Raw genomic sequence first — 24,064 nt, forward strand, 5'->3', positions numbered from 1 at the left:
ATTGTAAGCTCAGCAAACCAGCTACATCCCAACTATCGCAAATACAGCCTAGAATCTTATGATAGTTGTACATGACCTATGAAGCCCAAGCTTTTCACACCCTGGTTGAAAGCATAAACCCAAGAGAAACTAGAGACAGGCCATATTAATTAGAATATGAATTTGAGTCAAAAGATTCCCTTAAAGGTGTTGGTCTAGCCTACAAATTCAGAATATAATTTTTCAAATGCAATAAAATCCTTTCATACATAATCTTACATAATCTTGGAGATGGCTGACTCGGGTTAAATTGATGATTAGTCAGCAGCCCCTCCAAGCACGCCAACCATCCACCATGACACCATATTAATGCAATGCACAGAACTGCATTTAGCATATTAATAATATCTTACAGCCAGAGAACACAATAAAAGGAAATGGGAGATCCGTAATCTTCTGGTTGCTTTGCAAATCTTGGACTGAGATGCCCCTATAAGAGATTTGCTATTGTTAGAGGTGGAATGGTAAACGAGTTTTACCAGAACATAAATAAGGCATAGAAGATAAGGGAATAGGACAATTGACATTCTTCTCATATATATATATCATTTGATTTATGTAAGTCAAAACTTTGTGACACTTATTCATCAAAATGTTTCACATCATTTCTAGGAGAGGAAAACCAATAATGACAATGAATTTTGAACATTTTATAACAAAATGACAATTTGGATTCGGGCTGAACCTAACATCAGTAATAAAATGATTGTGTTCTGTAAATGCGCTTTTAAGCTTCATGGTCTCCACATTCCATAAAACAACCTGCAAGTGGTTAAGCACATATATTATTCATGGAGACTTGTAACATACATGATAATGATACAGAAGGTGTATTGTAGATAATTGTTACAGCAGCTAGTAAGTACTATGAGCCAAAATCATCTACGCATTCCTGAAAGCTGAAAATAACCAACTTCTTACCTTCTTATCATGCCCAGCACTTGCCAGCCACTTGCCATCTGGTGAGAAATGACAGCAAACGACTTTATTTGTGCTTGGAAGTAAGTTACCTACTTCCTTGAAAGAAAACCCTGAAACAAATTCCAAATAAATTTTAGCTCCTACATATCTTTCACTCTCATAGAATCTGGTAACTCTTAACCTAAACAACAATTTGAAAATTTCGCAGAGAAAATACCAATATCATAGATTAAATATATGTCCATATTTTAGGTTCACAGTGAGATCATTTAAAGTGAACACATCAAGCTCTAGTCGCATCTACCCTTTGAACTAGTCATATGATTCTTCATTGTATCTGAGACTCCTCTTTTTTCTCCTTCATCAGGCTAAAAATATGATTCTATGTTTTCATCAAGGGTACAGTCCTCAAAATGCATATCTACCTGAATGAGAATGAATTATTGTGTTTTATTAAATCACTGTATTTAGATCATAATACAGAATCAAATGAAATTGGATCCTAATGACACTGCTAGTACTGAAGGTAGTAGGTCCTAACCATCTGATTTGATGGCGAAGCAAGTCCACCTGTCCCATCAGATCCATGCATCATTAAATTCTTGGATGCACTGTTGCTCTGCTATAAGGTGCTAGCCATGGACATCATATCTCCAGGTGTGTGGGCTGATGGTGTTGAAGGCACTGAATTCGCTGAAGGACCAGGAGTAATACCAGTTCCAGTGCTATTTGCTGCTCCTGAAGAAGATGCGTGCTTCCGTTTTTTTCCAAACTGAATATTTTAGATAATTTATTTGTTATCAGAGACTAATAAATACTACATGGATTCAGAAAGAGAAAAGAAAAAAAGCAACATTTTGGCTCCTACAAGTTTTTCTCTACAATACTAAATGTAACACACAATATGCTTCCGTTTTTTTCCAAACTGAATATTTAAGATAATTTATTTGTTATCAGAGACTAATAAATGCTACATGGATTCAGAAAGAGAAAAGAAAAAAGCAACATTGTGGCTCATGCAAGCTTTTCTCTACAATACTGAATGTAACACACAATATGCAAAATAAGTGTGGGTTAGAATTGACGCTCCAAGCCTCGACTGGTCAAATCAAACATATTACCAGCAATTTCTCATAGGCCCATTCTTTGTAAAATGTCAGCAATTTAATTTAAGAGCTGCTTAATTCTCCAAATAAGCATTCAAAACGAAATGTATTACATTATAGCAGCTGTACGACTGGCTCCAAGTCTCGTCGACGTCAAGACAACATTCTGCCACCTTCTCAAACATTTCAGATGTACATAAGCTCGTGTTCCTGCATAAAAACCCAAAATGCTACAATGAGAATCCATAGGCCCACTTTGTAAATACAAAAACTCACACACTTAGGGCACCGCTCAACAAACTACAATTCCCAAATATTCTAATAAGTCCAACACTTAAAAAAACTACAACTCGCATATGATCAGAAACACACCGCTGCAAGTACAAGGTGATATCAAACGCTCCTCTACCAATAAACCAGCTTCAACCTCATTTTCTCTTCATACAGGTGCACCTGAAATAGAATGTTAAGCTTATATAACATGAATAATTTTTAATTTTAAAGGCCAATATAATTAAAAATTTAATTTTCTCCAAATTCACCATTCGAAAAAAAAAATTTGCCTGATTTTCAAAGAACATTTTCTTCACCAATAAGCCAACGTTTTGTATAAAACACATGAAATGGATTTAAAAACATTGAAAATTTCCTTTTAGATTAGGATCCAAGTTAAGAAATAGAAAATCCAGGATTTCAAAATTTCTAAAAACGTATGCTTCATTAAAAGTTCCTGGCTTAATATTTCTTATACAAAATTACCATGCAATTGTTTTATACCAATTGCGATTTCTGCTAAGTCTAATACCAGAACTGACAAAATTCGGCTAAAAACATCACCCAAATACATCACCCAAATGACAGAATTAAATACACCCATCAAAGGAAAAATGCTTCTTTCCAAATACATTCATGGCCCATGTCATATTGGGAATTACCCGTCTCAGAACATACAAAACGACAGATTTTTTGGTCATTTTTCTCTCCTTACCTGACTTGCTTTCCGGCTTCTTCCTCTATAATGCCTGTGAAGTGCACTTGCATACTAACATGCTTATTTTGATGGTTGTTGCTTCTGTTGTAAACAGGCAGACTGTCACAATCACCCCCATATAATTTTCAGAGGGGTTTTCAGTTTTGAAATGAATGTGCATCAAATCACAGCTTTAGCTGATAAAATAAAAGCAGTTACACTAAAAGTCCAAACCTAAAACATCATCATGCAAATTCTAAAATATATATGGCTAAAATTTGACCTGCAAGAGTAGTTGATCCCACGAAAGCAACTTTGTTCCGGTGCGAGAGTTGCGGGTTAAACTGAGATTGGGTCCCATTCTGTGAGGTAAACCGCCTTTCTTACCACTGTATATGCCTCCTCTGCTTACTCCACTGGCGAATCCGCTCACTATGGCTATTCAACTTTTTAGAACTCCGAGCAGAGACTATTAGATGGGCTAAACGAAGCCTCAGTCCTTATCTGTAAAACCCCAGCCTACTTGAATTCGTGCCCGAGTGGGATCAAAGTAACTTGCAAAAAACCCGTTCGCTCTCTGATAAACGCCATCGATATTCACTGCTATAGATGTCCCGGATCTTCCGTTCCATATTGCTCGCCCCGTGATTATGACATTTGGGTCTTTACGTGCTTCGATAGATAGAGAGATATCAGAGGCACTCGACCACTTACGATACACCCACCGGGAACACATTCACTAGTACTGGGCATTGACATCTCGCGAAGAGGAGCTAACAAGGGAAGCTGCTACTGAATGAAACGCCAACAATACACCTCCGGATGGATACGCAACCCACATGCAGCCACCACAGCTGGAATATAAACCATAGCCATGCGTCATAAGAGCTGTCACAGTCACAGAAAATCTAGCGGCAACGGGAAGTGATGCTTTCGCGGCATGAGACAATTCCGGTCTATCGGCAAATAATATTTCGTGGCGTGAGACAATTCCGGTGGGGTGCAACCCCACAGGGAATTGCCTATTGGCAAATAATTGAAGTTTTCTTCAGTTTGTTTGTTATTCAACATTTTTTTATAGTCAATTTTTTATCTTTATCATCTTTTTAGGTTAATTTTTGTTATTTATTATTATTATTATTATCTTTTTATTTGGTATATAGAAAGAATGTAAGGCTTTCACATTGTATTTAAATTGTAGTATTTAAAGTTTTTTAAATAGAATTAAAAAATAATTGAGCATTCACAATATACACAATCTATTAGATTGTATAAAATCTGAAAAAGTGCCAACAACTAGTAGTGCAAGGATAAATCACATCAATCTCACTCAACAAATCATCTAAGATAAAAATAATGAAAATAAAGGCGATTTAAAAATGAAATGTTCATGAGATTAGTATGAATCAAAGAAATAATACACATAGCTAAAAGCTTGGGAATATATGATAAATCATGTAAGGTGAGTGAGTACAAATATATAAGAGAGGAGAAAAATATAATTATTAGGAGAATTAGTTCCAACTACAAAAAATAGGTGTGAGTTACTTTCCTAGAAGATGACATCTACCTTCACAATGACCTAATCCTAACAACTTAAGCTAGATAAACAAGCATGTGGGAAAATAATATAAACTCAGTAAAGGGAAAATAAAAAATTGAACTAAAACTCCCTTAAGTGTAATTTAGTTGTGTGAGATGTCAACAAATGAACCTTGATGAGGTGCCCATGTACATAAAAAAGTCTCTTCCAAAGAAAATTGTCTCTTTAAAAAGAGGACGATTCCCCTTTTATCATTGCATATGCCCTATTATCCACATACTCCCAATAGATAGAGAAAAAAGAGAGGACTATGACATGCAATCCCTATAATAGAATAGTATACATCAATATCCACAAGAAAAATTGATCCATGTAATAAAGGAAATTTAGGATAAAATGGTTTCATAATGATCATTGATATAGGTTCATCTCTATCTAAAAATTCATCTCCATTTCAAAAGAAGGAAACCCTATGTTATAATTCTACTTAATTCCCACTCCAAAGGTGGAAAAAATAGAGAAAACTTGAATGCCTCTAGAATATGCTCACATATCTCCATGTTGGTGCTAAGATGTACCAAAATCTAAATAGGATTGTTAAGCCTATATTGCCACATATGCCTTGTTATCCACATACTCCCAATAGATAGAGAGAAAAGAGAGAACTATAGAATGCAAGACCCATAATAGAATAGTATCCATCAATCTCCACAAGATCAATGGATCCATGTACCAAAGGGAACACAGGATTAAATGGTCTCATAATGATCATTGAGATAGGTTTGTCTCTATCTAACAATGAAAGCGCTAGATATTTGACCATTAAAGAAAGAATATTTGGAGGAATTAGTTAATAAGAGTATAAGGAAATTATGAAAAAAAAGGAGAAAAATAAAAAAAATGAAGTTAAATTATTTTGGGAAAATATTTGTGGTCACTAAACAATCAAATGTCACTTAAAAATAAAAATAGGAAATATTATTTTGAGTCCAATCACAATCCCTTAACTAGGATACATCCGCACAACCATATAAGAGTAGGAGAAATTTGGTGAAAGAGATACTATGGAGGAGAGAAGAATCAAAGGAAGAAGAAAAAATAGAGAAAGAAGTTTCATGGGAAGAGGTATTGGGAAGCAATTATTTGATATTAAATTGAAGAGAGATAAGGGTAGATAAGTGAATCCCTAGATTGCTAAAATATTAAGAAGGCGAAAAATGGAAATCCCCAAAACTAGAAACCTAAATCAAAGAAATTGCATAAAATGGAAGCCTCGGTCAATATATCAGTCTTTAGCTAGGACAACACTGAAACTGCAGTCATTGAGTTCCTATTTTAATGCCTACAGAGAGAAAATGTGTACAAGAAGATTAGAAGAGATAATTGGAATTTTTGTCCTCTATGACAAATGATGAAATATATTGGTATATGAAGACATATCCTCAACACAATATTATTTATAGAGAAGTTAAGGATACTTTCTTGGTAAATTTTTATATGCCATCCATTTTGTTGGTTTCCAAATCAACAAAATGTTAAGATCTAAGAGTTAGCTAGTCTTTATATTCAACCCTAACATTGGACTTGGCCAACTAATAGGAAATAAGAATTTCCCCTATACTTCAGGCTTTGTTGGAACTAGGGGGTGACCTTCTCAGCAACACCAAAGGAATTCGATTGCACACTCAACAAGATGTTGCATAACAGATGATGCTCTCACCAAATTATGCCAAGAAACATGAAATATTACTCAAAACTGGCTCACATGTTGGGAAAACTTCATTGATAAGCATGGAGAACATAATAATTCATAGAGAGACAAAACATAAAGCAAGGTAAAGATTTATCATATTTAAAATTTGGGTCCCTCCAAGGTTTGCATAGGAAGACCCAGTTGACTTGTCCCTTATCCACTCACAGAGTTAGGATGAAATAACCAATAATGACAATGATATAAACACATATTTTTTTGTTATTATTACTTTACAATAATAAGACCTCTTATGGGTATACTCATGACATACTTTTGATCCTGAAATACAATACAATGATCTTCAGTACTCAACTAAAAGCCAGATTTAACACGTTCCTTGAATATGAGCCTTCATGATTCAAGAGCATCCCTAGTTCACAACAATCTTGCATCAACTAAAAACATTTTTCCTTTCTATTTTGTTTTCTATTTGCAGTTTCAGTTTTCCTTTTTGTGTGTCCCAGTTTTGGCTCACCGAATCCTGTGGAGTTGGATTCTACTTGAAGACTTGATCAATCTTCTCTCTTTCAGAGCGCATCGCATTTGGATCACTTACCGGCAAGATATTGCTACCAGTTTCCATGACAGTTTCTTGTTACCGATTGTTCCTTTGTTCCTTAGCATGTGATCGACCTTTTCCTGTGATCTATGTTTTATCCTTTGGATTTTTTAGAGGAATCTCTTGGTGGAGGCTGACCTTGTTCATTTTAAATGTTAGGTCTTGTTCTTCAGGTTTTGATCCCTTTTGGGCTGACTAGATCCTTTGTATCTATATATATATGTAATCATTCTTTAGAATGCAATCAATGAGAATCAATCAGAGTAGCAGATAGATAAGTTATGCCTAGAAGATAGATATTTTGATTCAAGGTCCTAGTCGTGACCTATTCTACCAGGCCTATGTGTCGATATGTTGTAACCCAGTTGTTACCAGTTGGGTATAATCAAATTTCATGCAATAAAACTATATGTTCTACATAGCCTCCATCATATGATCTGTGTGTTTTCATTGTGTTTACTCTTGCTGACCGGTCCAGATTGATCTCCTTGAGGTCCCTCCTCACTAGTGACTGTTTCAAGTGGTATTAGAGTGAAGTTTCACTCTAGAGGTTGTGTGTCCTAAAATTTTGTTGTAGGGTGGCGGATTGTGGATCCGAATTGCAATTGTAGTGGACTAGCGTGAATCGATGGCGCGAAGAGGAACTAGGAATGGTGGAGCACATGGCAATGCAGACCATGTTGTGATGAAGATGTTACGAGGAATACTAGCCCGGTTAGAAGCCATGGAGACAACCCAAAGAAGAGGCTGACATATTGAATATGTAAGTGAAGATGAAGGAGAAGAAGTCCTGACAGAACAAGTAAACCTACCGACAATTGATCCAAATGAAGAAAGTTTTTTAAGGGTTTTAATTAGGGAAAACACTAAACCTCATTTTACCCCACCGAAATATGATGGGAAGTTAGATTCAGATGGATTGGATCTCGGAGATGGAGAAGTATTTTGATTTTGAATACATTGCAAAAGAGAGGAAGGTGAAATATGTCTGTACTTAGTTGAAAGATCATGCATCTCCTTAGTGGGAGCATTTGCAAGTTGACAAACAGAGAAGAGGTAAAGAAAATATTAAGACATGGGATCAGATGATTGCTAAGTTGAAATCAAAGTTTGTACCGACGAATTATCAAGTGGATTTGTTTCGGAAGTTGTAAAATCTAATACAAAAGGAATCTAGTGTAAAGGGGTACACTGAAGCATTTTACAAGTTGAACATCATATCCAGAAATGTTGATGATGAAGTTGAACAAATTGCAAGATATTTGAATAAATTGTGAATGTCTATTCAAGATGAACTCAATATGATCAAATTGAAGAGTGTTGGAGAGGCTTACCAGTATGCACTAAAGGCTGAAGAGAAATTAAATAAAAGACATGAGCAGAGATAGAGAGGTAGAGGTGGAAGGTTTACTGGAGGAAGATTTCAAGGAGGAAGAGGATATACTGGAGGAAGAGGAACCAATACAGATCAGAACAAGGACAAGGAATTGAGAAAAGAAGGTAATTCATACTAGAATGATGATAGAAATTTCTACCAGAATGAGAATTTTGGAAGACAAGATAAGAGGTCATTTAGAGGAACTTTCTTTAATTGTGGAGGAGAAGGACACCGTTCATTTGAGTGTAAGAAGACAGAGGCTACTAGAGGAATAGTAGTGGTGGAAGAAAACCCCACCGGATCAGACAATAAACCAGAAGATGGAGAACTGTTGATGATGAGGAGAGCTTTGTGTCATACCGGAGGAGATGAAGAACCCTTGAAAAGGAAGAATCTATTCAAGACCAGATGTAAGGTATCTTGTAAGTGTTGTAAAGTTGTTATTGATAGCGGTAGTTCAGATAATCTTGTTTCTGAAGAGATGGTGAACAAGTTGAATTTGAAAAGATTGAAACACCCTAAGCCTTATCAAATATAATGGATTCAAGATGAACATAAGTTGTTGGTAAGTGAGCAATGTTTGGTGAAATTGAAAATTAGGAATTATCATGTTGAAGTCTTATGTGATATTATGCCTATGGATATTTGTCACCTTTTGCTGGGTAGACCTTGGCAGTTTGATAGACAATCAATACATGATGGGAGGGAGAACATATACACTATTGTGGCAAATAGGATGAAGGAAACCTTGTTACCTTTGGAGGAGGCTTTAAAGAGTGAAGTTTGTACGAATGCTATGATCTGTTTGGTGGATGGAAGGAAATTCCTAGATGGAATGAGACATGAGAATGTGTGTTTTGCCTTGGTTCCTAAGAAGACTGAGAGACCAGAACCGGAAGAAGAACAACCGGAGGGGATAATTTTTTTGCTAACAGAGTATGAAGACATCATTTTAGATAATGTGCCTGATGAATTACCATTGATTAGAAATATCACTCATTGCATGGACCTGATTCCTGAAGCTAGTTTTCCTAACAAAGTTGGTCATCGGTTAACACCGGTAGAGAATGAGGAGTTAAATCGGCTAGTGTAGGAGCTATTGAAGAAAGGTTTGATCAGAGAGAGTTTGAGTCCCTGTGCAGTACCAATAGTATTAGCACCTAAGAAGAATGGGGAGTGGATAATGTGTACTGATTCCAGAGAAATAAACAAGATCACAGTGAAATACCAGTTTCCTTGCCTAGGATGGATGACATAATGGACTGTTTGAGTGGAGCAAGATATTTTACAAAGATAGATTTGAATAGTGGATATCATCATATCAGGATCAGAGAGGGAGATGAGTGGAAGACAACATTCAAGACAAATAAAGGATTGTATGAATGGTTGGTGATGCCTTTTGGGTTAACTAATGCACCTAGTACTTTCATGAGGTTGATGAATGAAGTATTGAAGAAATTATTGGGTAAGTTTGTCATTGTTTACTTGGATGACATTTTGATTTTTAGTAAGACAAAGGAGGAGCATTTTTTGCATTTGAGACAAGTTTTGCAGAGGTTGATGGAAGAAAAGTTGTTGATAAATCTTAAGAAATGTACTTTTATGAAGGCAGAGTTAGTCTATTTGGGGTTTGTGATATCTGTTGATGGATTGAAGATGGACCCTAAGAAAGTGAAAGCAATTGTTAAGTGGCCTACACAGAAAAACATTGGAGAGGTTAGATCATTTCATGGATTGGCTAGTTTCTATTGGAAGTTCATTAGAAATTTTAGTTCAGTTTGTAACCCTATGACCAAGACCATGAGAGGAGATAAGAAGGAATTCAGATGGACCACTAGAGCAAACAAAATTTTTGAGTTATTGAAGAAAAAAGTGATTGAGTAGCCTGTGTTGGTTTTATCGGATTTCAATAATTTATTTCAAGTGGATTGTAATGCAAGTGGAACAACAATAGGAGCATTTTTGAGTCAAGAAGAGAGAGCAGTAGTCTATTTTAGTGAGAAATTGAATGATGCCCGAAATAGATATTCAGTGTATGATCAAGAATTTTATGCCTTAATTCAAGCCTTAAAGAAGTGGAGACACTACTTGCTGCCTAGGGAGTTTGTGTTGCATACAGATCATCAAGCTTTGTAGTATTTGAAAAGTTAGAGTAACTTGAAATAGAGGAATATAAGATGGGTAGAATTCTTGCAGAGTTACAGCTTTGTGTTGAAGCATAGAAGTGGGAAATCTAACAAAGTTGTTGATGCATTGAGTAGGAGAAGAAATTTGCTGACAAAGATGAGGGTGACAGTATTAGGGTTTGAAGATTTGAAGACCTTGGAAAGCATGTATAGAATCGGTTATGGTTGACAGGAGAAAATGGTTGGATTATTTCATTCAGGATGGGATGTTATTCAAGGGAGTTCAGTTGTGCATACCTATTTTTCAAGGAAGTGGTGAGATTGCATGGAATACCTAAGAGCATAGTTTCAGACAGAGACACTAAGTTTGTTGGCTATTTTTGGAGAACACTTTGGAAGAAGATGAAGACAACTTTGAATTTTAGTTCTACTTTTCATCCACAGATTGATGGACAAACAAAATTTGTTAACTAGAGTTTGGGAAACTTGTTGAGATGTTTAGTGGGAGATAAAACCGAAAGTTGGGATTTGATCCTTGTACAAGAAGATTTTGCCTACAACAATTCAGTGAATAAAATTACCAGAAAAACAAATTTTGAGATTGTTATTGGAGTACATCCTAGAGAAATATCAAAATTGAGAGACATTAGCAGTGAAGACTGGAAGAGTTTAGAAGTAGAAGATTTTGTAGATCAAATGGCAACATTGCATATTTAGGTTAAACAAAATTTGGAAGACATGAACAACAAATATAAGGAGAAGGTAGATGAAAATAGGAGACATAGGGAATTTGAAGTTGGCGATGAAGTGATGGTATATCTGAGAAAAGAGAGATTTTTGGTTGGAACTTATAATAAGTTGCAGATGAAGAAGTTTGGACCCTAAAAGATTTTTAGGAAGTTCAGTTCAAGAAATGTGTATGAAGTGGAGCTACTAGATAGTCTAAGAATTTCACCTATATTCAACATTGCAGATCTTTATGAGTACCATGAACTAGAATTCAGTGAGGACAGTGTTGCAAATCTTGAGAAACAATTTACCTAGAAGGAACCAGATCAGATTGAAGATATTTTGGACAGTAGGATTGGGCATAGTACCCGGAATAGTCAGTACAAAGAATATCTTGTGAAGTGGAAGAGCAGCCCAAATGAAGATTCATCTTGGATTTCTCAGGCAGAGGTAGACTACCTTGGTTTCCCTTTGACCCTAGCAAAGTGAGAGGCTTTCTTTTTCATTAACCTTGGATGTCTGATGCGGAAGCATCCCCGGTTCACAACAATCTTGCATCAACCAAAAAAAAATTCCTTTCTATTTTGTTTTCTATTTGTAGTTTTAGTTTTCCTTTCTGTGTGTCTTGGTTTTGGCTCATCAGATCCTGTGGAGTTAGATTCTTCTTGAAGACTTAATCATCCTTCATTCTTTCAGACCACATCACATTTGGATCACTTACCGACAAGATATCGCTACTGGTTTCCATGACAGTTTTTTGTTACCAGTTGTTCCTTTGTTACCGGTTGCCAGATACCTATTCTAGTGATCTATCGAAACCCATTCCGAATCTTGCGGATCCTTGGATTTTGATTTCAATGTTCCTTAGAATGTTGCCAACCTTTTCCCATGATCTACGTTTCATCCTTTAGATTTTTTGGAGGAATCTCTTGGCAGAGGCTGACCTTGTTCGTTTTGCACATTAGGTCTTGTTCTTTGGGTTTTGATCCCTTTTGGGCTGACTGGATCCTTTGGATTGATATATATATATAATCAATCATTCTTTAGAATGCAATCAATGAGAATCAATCAGATTAGTTTGTGTCTAGAAGATAGATCTTTCGATTAAAGGTCCCAGTTGCGACCTATTCTACTAGGCCTGTGTGTTGGTATGTTGTAACCCAGTTGTTACCAACTGAGTGTAATCAAATTTCATGCAATAAAACTATCTATTCTACATTTCCTCCTAGTGCAGGAGCACCCTTCCAAACTTTTTATCTTTCTTTTTTTTTTGGTGTTATGCTTCTTATGAAGCCATTGTACATAAAATAATGAGCCATGTGCTCATAGGTCCTAGTTAGGGTCTTAGGGGAGATCTTAGGGGTCATGAGTCAAGATTGTGATTTTCTTGAAAATGGAGGGTATGTGTGTCCTTGAAGTGTTTAGGGGTCCTTCACATCATGGTGGTGTCCTTAGGTTGGCCCATTGTGGGTCTAGGAGTCATGAAGAGCAACATTGGGAAAGTTGCTCAAAAGTTGCAAAAGTTGCATGACAACTTTTAAAAGTTGTCAAGCAACTTTTCCACCATGATGTCAAGTTCTTTAGGTTAGCATGGAAAACCCTAGTTTGGGCACATAGATCGAGGAAAAGGTAGTATAAGTACTTGCAAACTCTAAATTCATGGGTTGGATGTCAGAAATTGTACGACCCTAGCAAAAATATCAGACTGAGACTGTAAAACTGTCACCAGTCAGTTTGAATGAAGGAAACAAGAAAGTTAATGGATTGAGATACGTCCAAAACTATGTGGTTTGTCTTTCATGGTGTAAATACTTTCATTTCAAGCAATTAGTTTAGGTTTTTACTTGCAGATTGTGTGTGTGTGTAAATAGTCTGTAAATTATCTTCTCACTGTCCAATTTTGGATAGGATTGTGTAAATGAACTCTTAACTCCATTCCCCGTTGTGGAACCACCATGAAACCATGAGGAAAGGATGTGAAGACCCTGTACTATAGTCCCAAGCAAGCAGGGCCCTTCAAAATGCAGGAAGGCCAAGAAAAGACCTACTCCTAGGCAAGACTAGACAGTGCCCGGTTAGGAGAGGTTAGATTGCAGAGGACTTGGAGAGCAAGGTTGGATAGAGGAGAGTACATCCTTTGGAGGAGGTGTAGAGGAGTATTAGAAGCATCATTGGTGTGAAGGAGGAGCCTCCACTAATCCAAAAAAGGTGGCTAACACACAAAACCTTCATTGTGACCCAGGTAGACCACAAAACCCTCACAAAACCCTTAAAAACCCCAAAATTTGCCCTAGGCTCTGTAAGGCCACTTGGAGGCCCAAAACCTAGAAAATCCTTGAGTCCTTGCCAATTGATTGGTGGTAAATTTTGGGAGTTTGGGATGTGTATGCATCATTTGTGAGAGAAAGCCATAAAGGACCGGGTAGGAGGCCTAATTGGTCCTAATCCTTGTAGCCCTGTTTTGTAAGAAAAAACACAAAACAGTGAAATCAGTAGAAAGGATGAAGGTAGAAACTTCTTGGGAGAACATGGAGGGATGCAAAACATGGTTTAAGACCTAATACAACCTTTCTAAGACCTTGGAAAGTGTGAAACAAACCTTAGCCCTTATTAGCCATAGTAAGGGGTTTTGAGTCTCATGAGTAGGTGAGACCTTAGGAGTAGCATTGCAACTCATTGGTGGGTGGATTGGGCATGGTCAAGGGATTCCTCAAGAAAAGGGAAGTCCTAGAGACCCTAGGGTGTGTAAAGAACACCAGGTGATCCAAGGAAAGGATCCAAGGGCATAGACTAGGCTAGTCTATCCCAAACCCCATCCCATCACCTCCATCATATATGTGTTTTTCCATTGTGTTTACTCTTGCTGACCGGTTTGGATTGATCTCCTTGAGGTCCCTCCTCACTATTAACTACTTCACTTCAACCAAACACCTACTACAACAAATGTGCAATAAAAACCCTACAAACCCTTGATTATCATGGTTCAAAATAAAATTGCATACAATTAGGAGACATCACAACATACTTTTAATTCATACTGTGCAAACTATCTTGCTTATCATAATCACAATTTTACTATAGCATACTGAAATTAGAACTTCAAAGTAAACCCAGTCCTAAATTAGCCTTTACAAATAATTAAATATTTCAAAACTAGGCAATGGAACCTCTACAAATGAAAGAGAATGAGAAGAAATAAGAGAGAAGAAAATTCTAGATTTCATCTATAATTTACACATGTCCTTTTCTAGAATCTAATCTACACTTCATTCCTTTGAATTGATCTTTATTCTATTATCTCTGATCTTCTCATCCACTTTTAGGTGGCAACTAAAAATCATTATCCTTGTCTAATTCCCCCTTCACCTATTTTGGAAATAATTATATTATTTTTGCATTATTGTGCAACTAGAGATAAAATATTCCCCTATTTTATTTCCCCTCATATTACACTTCGTGAAAATACATGTCACATTGCAACTTATTGCAACACATTTTGACTTCATTTTCCCCTCATTTGGTGGAAATATTTCACCTTGATAAAAAAGTTCACTCCTTTGCTAAGTTTTTTCTTTTTCTAATTAATATTTCACAGCTCCTTCTCTAGCAAAAGACCCTTACCTTCTTTCACTCACTCTTTAACTTATGTAAACATACTTTCAACTTCCTGATAGTATTCACCTTGATGCAATTTCATTTGAAAAATATTTGACCTTCAAGTGAAAATGCCCTTGCAAAATATGGAAAATTCCATATGACATTTATTTACTATTTACTTTTGAGTAAAATATTTGGAAAAATATTTCGCAAATACATTTTTGCCTATTTGGCTGGAAATATATTTACCCACTCTTTTGTCCTATGTTTAAGAAAGTTTTCACCCTCCTTTACACATTCAACATCCTTTATGAAATAAATTTCATTTTATGTGAAAAGCGTGCTTTATGCAATGCCATTATCTATTTTTACCATATAGGAGCATTTCAACTTATTTGTAATAAGTAAACCTTCTCCCTTTTACCTTACATAAAATTATTTCACCTCCAAGTGAAAATATCTATTCAATAACTCACTTTTTCACCTGGACTAAAATGAAAAAATATCCAATACCTTTGAAATTAAAATTTCAGTATTGAATCAACCTATGCAACTTATATACAAATATTTTATTTTCTCACATCATATTCTGCTTTGAAATATTACATTCCACACATACACCAAAACAAGCTCCACATAGCCTTTGCAACTTTTGGTGATTGTAACTTTTAATACTTGATCTGAGATTTTTTTGGTATCTTTGAGCATTTTTTGAGAACTATGTTTCATAAAATATATCCAGAACTAAGTCATACCCAAATCGTAGTTTAAGAGACATTAATAGATTAGTAGTGGGTTGGTTTTACAAATGAAAATTGCATTTTCCCAAGGTTTCAAAAGCCATACTAACAAATTTATTTTCATGTATATTTTGCAATCATTGCACCCACAATTCAGGTTTGCAACCCAAATGAAAAGGCAAGCAATGGGAGTCGCCCCCTTCATTTCCAATTCAAGCCCTAATGCCTTCCTCATGATTCACAAAATAGGGCATAAGCCTTTTGGTTTCTCAAGACTGTTTGAAACCATTCTTCCCTTTTTGCTGAGCTATGAGATGAAAACCCTTTATCATTTTTCCTTAACATGCCCTTTTACTTTGTGCCCATTCAAAACTTGGTAACTGAGCACTCACTCCACCGAGTTGTCAGGTAAGAAGCTTCATGTTATTATTCATTAATGTAAGGAAAACTTCACTCAAAGCTTATGTCGGCCAATAGATGAAAAGGGAGCCCACACATACATTTTTTTTTTTTATCAGTAAAGGCAGGGCCAGATTTATATTAATTATGCAAAAAATTATAGTACTGACATAGCTAGTAGAGAATTAACAAAATTCTTGCTGGAAGCATCTGTGTGCCTTCTGAGAAATCAAAAAGGAAAGAAACCAAGCAAGCAGACCATACTAAACATATAGCGTCCTTCCGAGCCTAACATATAAAGTCTTAAGATTTTTTTAAAAACTATAAAGAGTCTGAATGGCAAATGCTTTACTGCCAAATTAATAGAGATTATACTTATTAAAGCCAAAATTACTTGCTCAAGACTCTAAAACAGTTAATAAACTTTATACAAAACTCAGTAAGGAACCTAGCTCGCAGTTTCATTGTTGGCTTTAGGTTGAGGAGTCGCATTCCTTGCTCTCCCCCGACCTTTGCTCAGAGAGCGAACCCTGCCATGGCCACATCTAGACCCGCAACGACCCTTGCTAGCTCCACCCCTGCATGCCTACTCCGCTTGAGGATTCTCATCTTCTGCTTTCATAGGCAGAATGCCATTGAGTCTAGCAAATTGAATTAGGTCATCCTCTCTGCCTTGGTCTTTTGAATTTTCCCCCAGAAACTGCCATTTAAGGTAACCAAGGCCAACTCCAATAAACACCCTATGCCTATCCAGCTCTTTTCCTTTGAAGTCGATCAAGAAAGGATAGTAGTTAATTAGCTCACCATGAGCATTAAATAGGATTCTGTCGCCTGGCCGAGGAGCCCCAAAATCAAGGATTGCCTTGTTTAGGATCTCTTGAAGTGCTTGGGTAACCTCTTATGGGAATAGCTTCTTTGAGAGGCTCCAAACTGCCTGCTTTGCAAGTTTTAAATCCAGCACTGAGGCAACAAACCTAGAGGAAATGCTCATGTTGTCTCGTGGATACTTAGCTCTATTCAGATGCCCACTACCCAAAATCATCTTGACTGCTAATATAACAGGGAAATCTGAGTAAAGGAGAAGGCGCTTCAGCCTCAGGTTTGTTATTTTTCTGAACGAGACTTGGCACGTCAAGGTTGAGAAGGAAATTGGAGTATCTGCACTGAAACAGGAGGTGGGCCTAGGATAAACGCTCATTATGAATCCAAAAGGAGGCTCTGTCAACATGATTGGCAATGTAGGCTAACAAACAAGAAAGAAAATGAAAACTAGAGCTTTGAGATTAATTGGCAATAGACTGATAATGACTTGCATAAGGATATACAGAAAAAGAGACGGGCACACTTTTTTATGCCAAATAATGAGGGACAAAATTGCATTTAATTCACCAGCTAAGGTAGCGAGGGATGTTTGTCCTCGACATGCCAAATCTACCATTCGGGCCATGTGAACCTTAATTGGATTTGACAACTTGCCAGCTAGGTCTCGTAAAGTGATTTAGGGATGGCTTAGCTCAAATCTGCGATTTGGATGACATCACCGAATCTGGGGCCACTCTACCCAAAATAGTTAAGTTTGAATTTAAAATTGGAGGTAGCCGTTTCACTTGACTGTCAAAGATAAAATTTAATGTTTGCCCTGTTAATGTAAGCTTTTTAATTAGCTTTCACACTTCCCTAAGAATGTCTCTTGCATTTGAACTTGGTATCCTTTAGGGCCTTTACCTGTCAAGTGATATGACCTGCAAGGCCAATAGGCAGATTTCCCTGATCCCACCTGTAGATGTAGGTTCCTTGGGCAACAATTTTTGACAGAGCATTTGCCCCTGAGTTTGCTTCTCTATAGATGTGCTTTGCTTCATAGTGTTCAATTCTATCCAGGCTTGCTATTATATTGTCTAAGATTCCCTGCAATCTCTAATTTGGAGTTTTTTTCCTCTTGATTGCATTTATTTCTATCTCTAAATCACCCTCCACTAAAACATTTTTTAAACCATGCTTTATGCAATCTATCAATCCAAATTGCAATGCTTTGAATTCTGCTATGTTATTTTTGTCCGGAGGAATCAACTTTGCCATTTTCCCTAGAATTGATCCTGTGTGATCTCTGATTACATATCCTATGCCTGAAGGAATTGGATTGCCTCTAGAAGCACCATCAAAATTTATTTTTAGCCAACCAAGATTTGGAGGGGACCAGGTAGCAGCCTTCCTCATATTATTTTTTTGCCCAAAGGAGGGAGGAATCCTTATTCCATGCCAATTTTTCCTAATGCTTTCATCTCATGAGGAGAAAGCTTTAGGTGGTTCCAAAGAGAAAGTTGTCTTGCAGATGACTGTATCCACTATAACTGATTCAATTGAATTTAGGATTATTTCTAACCTTTTGGATTTGTCATCAAATAACCTACGGTTCCTCTCCTTCCAAATTTCCCAGACTATACATGATGGGGATGCTTCCATAATTATGCTCAAGGTGCTTTCCTTACTTTGAAGAGGCCAGCTTTGAAAAAGGGATTTAATGTCATTTGGCAGGGCTGTGATCAGCCCAAGTTTAGCATAGAGCCATCGCTAGCATTTGGACGCAAAGGGGCAGTTGAATAGTAGATGATCCACTGTCTCTGACTGAGCTTTACACATGATGCACTTAGAAGGTCTTGCATACCCCATTTTTGTGAACTTTTCTGCCTTAGGAATGACCTTGGAGCTCCAAAACAAATTCTTCATAATATCCAGTTGATCCTGATCAGTTTTGCTAACTAGCACTCTATAACCATCTTTAGGATTGTACTGCCCTATTTTAGAAGATGCCCATATTAAAGAATCCTTCCCTCTTATCGGATTGATAATTCTTTCTTTTAGGAGCTCTGAAAGTTGATCTAATTCATCCCCTGAGGTTGGAACTCCTTCCAATCATTTCCACCTCTAGCTTTGAGAATAGGGTGGGCCATCAACAATTAGATAATCTCTCACTCAAACACCCCAAAGATGCTTAAGTCAGTTCTCTGTTATAGGTATATTAAGGGAACTTGCAATAGATGGGTAACCTCCCCAAGAATCCTCCCAAAAAAGCCTTGATAATCCATCTCGAATGTCCCATGTGATTTGTTCTGAAATCTAATTTCTGCAAGAGATTATAAAATTCCAAGTTCTCAATCCCTTGGGAGATATGTCTGATCTTAGAAGATTGATAGGATCTTTATCTGGTAAATACTTAGTTGCTAGCATTAGGACCCATGTGATGTTGGGACTCTTAATTAACTTCCATACTAGTTTGGCCCCTAAAGCTTTGTTTTACAATTTAAGATCCTTACTGCCTAAACCCCCTAGGATCTTAGGCTTGATTATTTTTTCCCATGCAATTAGAGAAATTTTATGTTTCTCCTTAGTATTTTGCCAAAAAAAGTTTCTCATCTTCTTAATTAAAAAAACATTGGCACTTGCTGAGAGGGATAGGATGGATAATAGATAAATGGGCAAAGCCGAGATCACTGCTTGAATCATCACTAGTCTGCCCACCCAAGACAACCATTTCCCTTTCCAAGAATTTGAGGTCTATTCCAATTTTAGCTTAAGAGTATCTGAATATTTAGTATTCCTCATACCTTGTTCAATTGGTATGCCCAAATGGATACAAGGGAGAGAACCTTCACTACAATCCAGAATTCTAAGTATTTTAGACTGCAAGAGTTTAGAGGTAAAGAAGAAATAGACCTCAACTTATCCTTGTTTCTTATTTGGCCTGAAGCTTTCCCGTAGGTTTCTAGTATCTGTTTAGATGGGTTGCTTCTTTCATTTTTGCTGCCCCCAAAAGGAGATTATCATTTGCAAACTATTGGTGTGTAACTGCAAAGTTTATAGTTACTTTTATTCCATCTAAAAAGTTGTTCAGATGGCTTCTTTTAATTGTCCTTCCCAATACCTCCCCCATTATTATGTAGAGAAAAGGAGAGATAGGATCTCCTTGTCTGATTCCCCTTGAAGAGGAGAAAAAACCTTCTAGTTTCCCATTAACCAGGATTGAAAATTTCAAAGTGGAAATGCATTCAAATACTCAATCAATCCAATATTTTGCAAAGCCCACATTATTTGCAACAATACTCTGAATCATTATTAAATAATAATTTTTCAAAGTAAAAGCTTGATTTTAATAGTCTTCACTTTGTCTACCAATTTAGGAGAAGAGCCCCACGTATAACCTCATGGTTTTCTCTTAAATCAATTTGAATGTGAAATAAAAATTTCACTTTGCATTCTAAAGAATTTAATAATGTTTTAATGCATTATTAAATGATGATTTAAATAAAATATTCACTTAAACAATCTCCTTACCTGTAGCTTCAGAAGAAGACTCCACCATATGCCTTTGAACTATCATTTATAAATTGGGCGCATAATCTCATTATTAATAATGTGTTTTAAATAATAAAATGATTAATATAAATCTTAAATGAGGACCTATTGTCACAAGGTGAGTCGAGTCCCCTTGTGGGCTCAAACCTAAAAAATGTCATTCTCAAACAACTGGACCTCTAAAATTAACCTAAAATCATTTGAACATTCATCTGGAAAAAAAAATGTAAGGTATAGAATCACTAAAATTTTCTTTTTGGCCTCTCTTTTTAGTGAACAAAATGAGCTTGGAGCCTCTGAAAACACTTTCAAAAACTAACCAAATGACAACATGAGACCAAGGCAATTGGTAGGAATGTAGATTGATATGCTGCCAGAAATCATATTGTAAAACAAATTCTTATGATGATGCCTGAAATGCTTAGTATTTTCTACACTAAAATCATGGAAACCCTTTCAAACCCTGTTTCATATGCATCCTAAAAAATAGCAAACATTGTCGCGAAGATTTAAAAATTTGCACAGGAGATCATTGAATTACGAAGAATTCAGTGGACTAATTGGTTTGACGTTAATGGGTTGCAAAATAAAAATCAGAATGCAGGGGCTATTTCAATAGTTTTAACATTGATTTATCAATTTAAATATTATGCAACAAAATAATAACCAACTTATGTGTAAAGAAAAGCAAATAAAATTGAATAACATATTCATTTATTAATTATTATTTAATTTATTTTTTCTTAAATTTTAATTTATAAATTTAAATTCATATTATTTTGCTTATATATCTTGAGTTAAATATAAAGGTGTGGCAAAGATGATGTGATCAAGAATAAATTCTAGTTACATATGATACATTGAATCCTTCATGAAGGACAATAATTTTCATAGATAACAAAAAAATTATATTTATGATTTTATAAATTGTATCAACATTCCATAGAACTATCATATATAGAAAATTTTCCAATAGAGATGGCCATTGGAGTCAAGTTACATAGGCCTCAAGTGATCTGATTTATTTTGAGGATGCTATGAAAGAAGAATAATGGTGTGAGGCCATGGATGAGGAAATAAAAGAAATAGAAATTAGGAGCTAACTAATTTGCCTCCCAACAAGCAAGTTATGGGGGTAAAATGGGTCTATAAGACCAAAATCAAAGTTGAAGAAAGAATAGAGTGAAATAAGGCAAGATTGGTTGTCATGGGGTATGAATAACAATTTGGAAGAGATTATGATGAGATGTATGCCCCTGTTGCAAGGATGGAAACCATGTGGGTAGTTATAGAAATTGCAACCTAGCATAAATGAAAGGTATTTTAAATGGACATGAAGTCCACCTTCTTGAATGAAGTATTAAAAGAAGAAGTTTATGTGGAGCAGCCACCTAATTATGGAGTTATAGGTATGACGACAAGCTATATACGATAAAGAAGGATCTTTATGGGTTGAGGCAAGCTCCACAAGGATGGTATAGCATGATTGATTCATATTTGATGAGAAATGGCTTTAGCTTAAGTGATGGTGAGCCCTTACATCAAGGTAGCTAATGGTAATATTTTATTTGTTGTCTTATATGTAGATGATTTAGTTTTCTTTGGGGGTGATGAAATCCTCATTATTAATTTTAAAGAGACCATGAAAAGAGAGTTTGAAATGATAGATTTAGGTCTCTTTAGGTTTTTTCTAGGCATAAAAGTAAAACAAATGCATGATTGTATTTTTATCTCTCAAGAAAAGTATGCAAATGAGATCTTGAAGATATTTAGAATGCAAAGTAGTAATCTTGCACCAACACCAAACATCATACGTCTTAAGTTGAGAAGAAAATTACATCAGCATTGTGAATCCGACTATGTACAAGAGTTTGATTGGAAGTTTAATGCATTTGACAACAACTAGGCCTGATATAATCCATGCAATGAGTCTAATTTCCAGATTTATTGATCCGGGAGGATCTAGAAGACTTGACCTCCCCTTTCTACCTTTTCTCTCCACTGCTAAGAGCAAGCAGATTCCTCACATATGATAGGGGCCAAGTTGCTATTGAAAGTAATGAAGGCTATATTAAGGAGGTGGTAGTTCAAACCACCAACCTCTCGCTTACTGTTCATGCCTCACAACTGGTGCTTCCGCACAACCTTAAAACAAATTTTATTTGTAAACAAAGGCAGTCCCTGGAGGTAGGGCCCGAGCCCCTTCATTTACACAAGATCAAAACAATAATTAAACCATACAAACCCAAAATTAAGGAGAGCCCATGTTATAATATTTGAAGCCATTATTAAAAGATTATAAGGCTCGAATTAGGGTGTATGGAATATTTCTAAAATATTATTGTTTTAACCCCATTTTAGCATATGAAATTGTATATAACTGGGAGTGTTTGGCTTGTAATATCAATCAATTTTTTATTGTGAGAAGAATTTAGAATATCTCTTGAAAAGAAATTGGAGAACAAGAGTCTTCCTGATTTTTGTAAGCACAAAGGCATTTACTAAATTGTAATACTCTCTAGTGCAATTGGCTTAAGAGGCAATTGAAGCCTAGCCCGTCAAGAAGAGTATGTGAGTGTCTTTAGGTGTGTGAGGAGACTGTGAGAGATGTTACAAGTTTGAAGCTTGGATGATGTAATAAGGTGGTTTATGCTTGGCGTCATCAATAAAGTGGTCCTACATTGAGAAGCAGACCCAGAGATGTAGCTCATATTGAGTGAACTCCGTTATCAAGCTCGTAATCTCTCTTCTATCTTCTAATTCTCTTTTATTTGTTTGATTTTCAATTTCTTCTTTAAGTTATTATTTAACATTATTAAGTTGTGCAAAGGATTAAGTGAGCTTAGCTTTTATAATTTCAATGGTTGAAAATCATAACCACGTAATTCTATTTGTGATTAGGAAAAATCTGTAATTTAAATTAAGCACAATTTTATTTAGCCTTAATTATAGATCAAGTGGTATCAGAGCTGTTTAATAGAAAAAAATTGCAAGTGGTGGATGTTAACCAGGTTGAAATTAAAGCAAGGAGAAGGTGCACTTGAAGAATTTAATCCAGAGATCGGATTGAGGCGAGTTACTCGAAGATCAACCATGGCACAATCGGAAGAAGGAAAACGTGTTAATCCTGAAATCTTTAAGAATGAAGAAAAATTTCGTAAAGCATTCCTAGACATGAAGATGATGGTGGAAGAGTTGTCTAAAGATAGGCAGAAGGAAAAGGAAAGAAAAGACAAAAAGAAGAAGGAAGGTGAATCCCCTTCGAAAGACATCAAAGACAAAGGAGTAGGAGGTGGTAGTGACCCTCTTGAACCTCCATCCCCATCTTCTTCATCTTCTTCTTCTTCATCTTCTTTTTCTACTTCTTCCCCCAAGAAAAAGCAACCTGTACAGTCCAAGTCTAATTCACCTTTGTTAAAGCTTGATGTTAAATTTTAATTGCCAACCTATAATGGAGAAGTGGATGCAGAGAAACTTGATAATTGGCTAAAATGAGTTGAAGTTTATTGCAGGATTTAGAAGTTTACTGATGATGCTTCAAAGATCCAGTTAGCCACTCTTCACCTGGGAGGCACAACCTTAATCTGGTGGGAACTCAGGAAGATCTTAGTTGATATGGTAAAATAATTTCTTCTTGGTTTGAGTTTACAACTACACTTAAGAAACAATTTTATCCATTAGGTCATGTGCAGAAAGCAGTAATGAATTGGCAATCATTAAGGCAAGAGAAAGGACAAAGTGTGCAGGAATATACACAGGAGTTTAGGAAAAGAGCTTTAATTTTGGGCATTCCTTTATACATGCAAGAAACGTTGTTAAAGTATATAGGTGGATTGCATGAGAATTTGAAA

General features: G+C 36.0%; 1 protein-coding gene across 7 annotated transcripts; it reads right to left on the reverse strand.

The window, feature by feature from the left end:
• Positions 1 to 244: 244 nt before the first annotated feature.
• Positions 245 to 3,851, reverse strand: LOC131044071 (transcriptional corepressor LEUNIG_HOMOLOG-like). Of its 7 annotated transcripts, none has more exons than XR_009371836.1 (8): positions 3,320 to 3,851; positions 3,055 to 3,138; positions 2,439 to 2,519; positions 2,180 to 2,276; positions 1,502 to 1,732; positions 1,265 to 1,385; positions 961 to 1,070; positions 669 to 801 (listed from the first exon to the last, which is right to left on the reverse strand). XR_009371836.1 is itself a non-coding variant. In XM_059217859.1 (3 exons), the coding sequence occupies exons 1-3, from the start codon at positions 1,203 to 1,205 to the stop codon at positions 637 to 639; spliced, it is 303 nt and encodes a 100-aa protein (XP_059073842.1). In that variant the 5' UTR covers positions 1,206 to 1,263; the 3' UTR covers positions 245 to 636. The 7 variants fall into 7 exon arrangements, 1 of the variants encoding a protein (XP_059073842.1); XR_009371834.1 differs by having other exon boundaries at positions 3,055 to 3,156; XR_009371837.1 differs by lacking the exon at positions 3,055 to 3,138.
• Between the last annotated feature and the right edge of the window lie 20,213 nt (positions 3,852 to 24,064).

This window comes from Cryptomeria japonica, chromosome 3, assembly GCF_030272615.1.
Source record: "Cryptomeria japonica chromosome 3, Sugi_1.0, whole genome shotgun sequence".
Classification (NCBI taxonomy): domain Eukaryota; kingdom Viridiplantae; phylum Streptophyta; class Pinopsida; order Cupressales; family Cupressaceae; genus Cryptomeria; species Cryptomeria japonica.

Coding starts and splice junctions, on each gene's coding strand:
- LOC131044071 (XM_059217859.1), bottom strand. CDS start 1,205: ATGGACATATATTTAATCTATGATATTG. Junction 1,071..1,177: donor ATATTTAATCTATGATATTG/GTATTTTCTCTG, acceptor AATTTGTTTCAG/GGTTTTCTTTCAAGGAAGTA. Junction 802..960: donor GTGCTGGGCATGATAAGAAG/GTAAGAAGTTGG, acceptor AACCACTTGCAG/GTTGTTTTATGGAATGTGGA.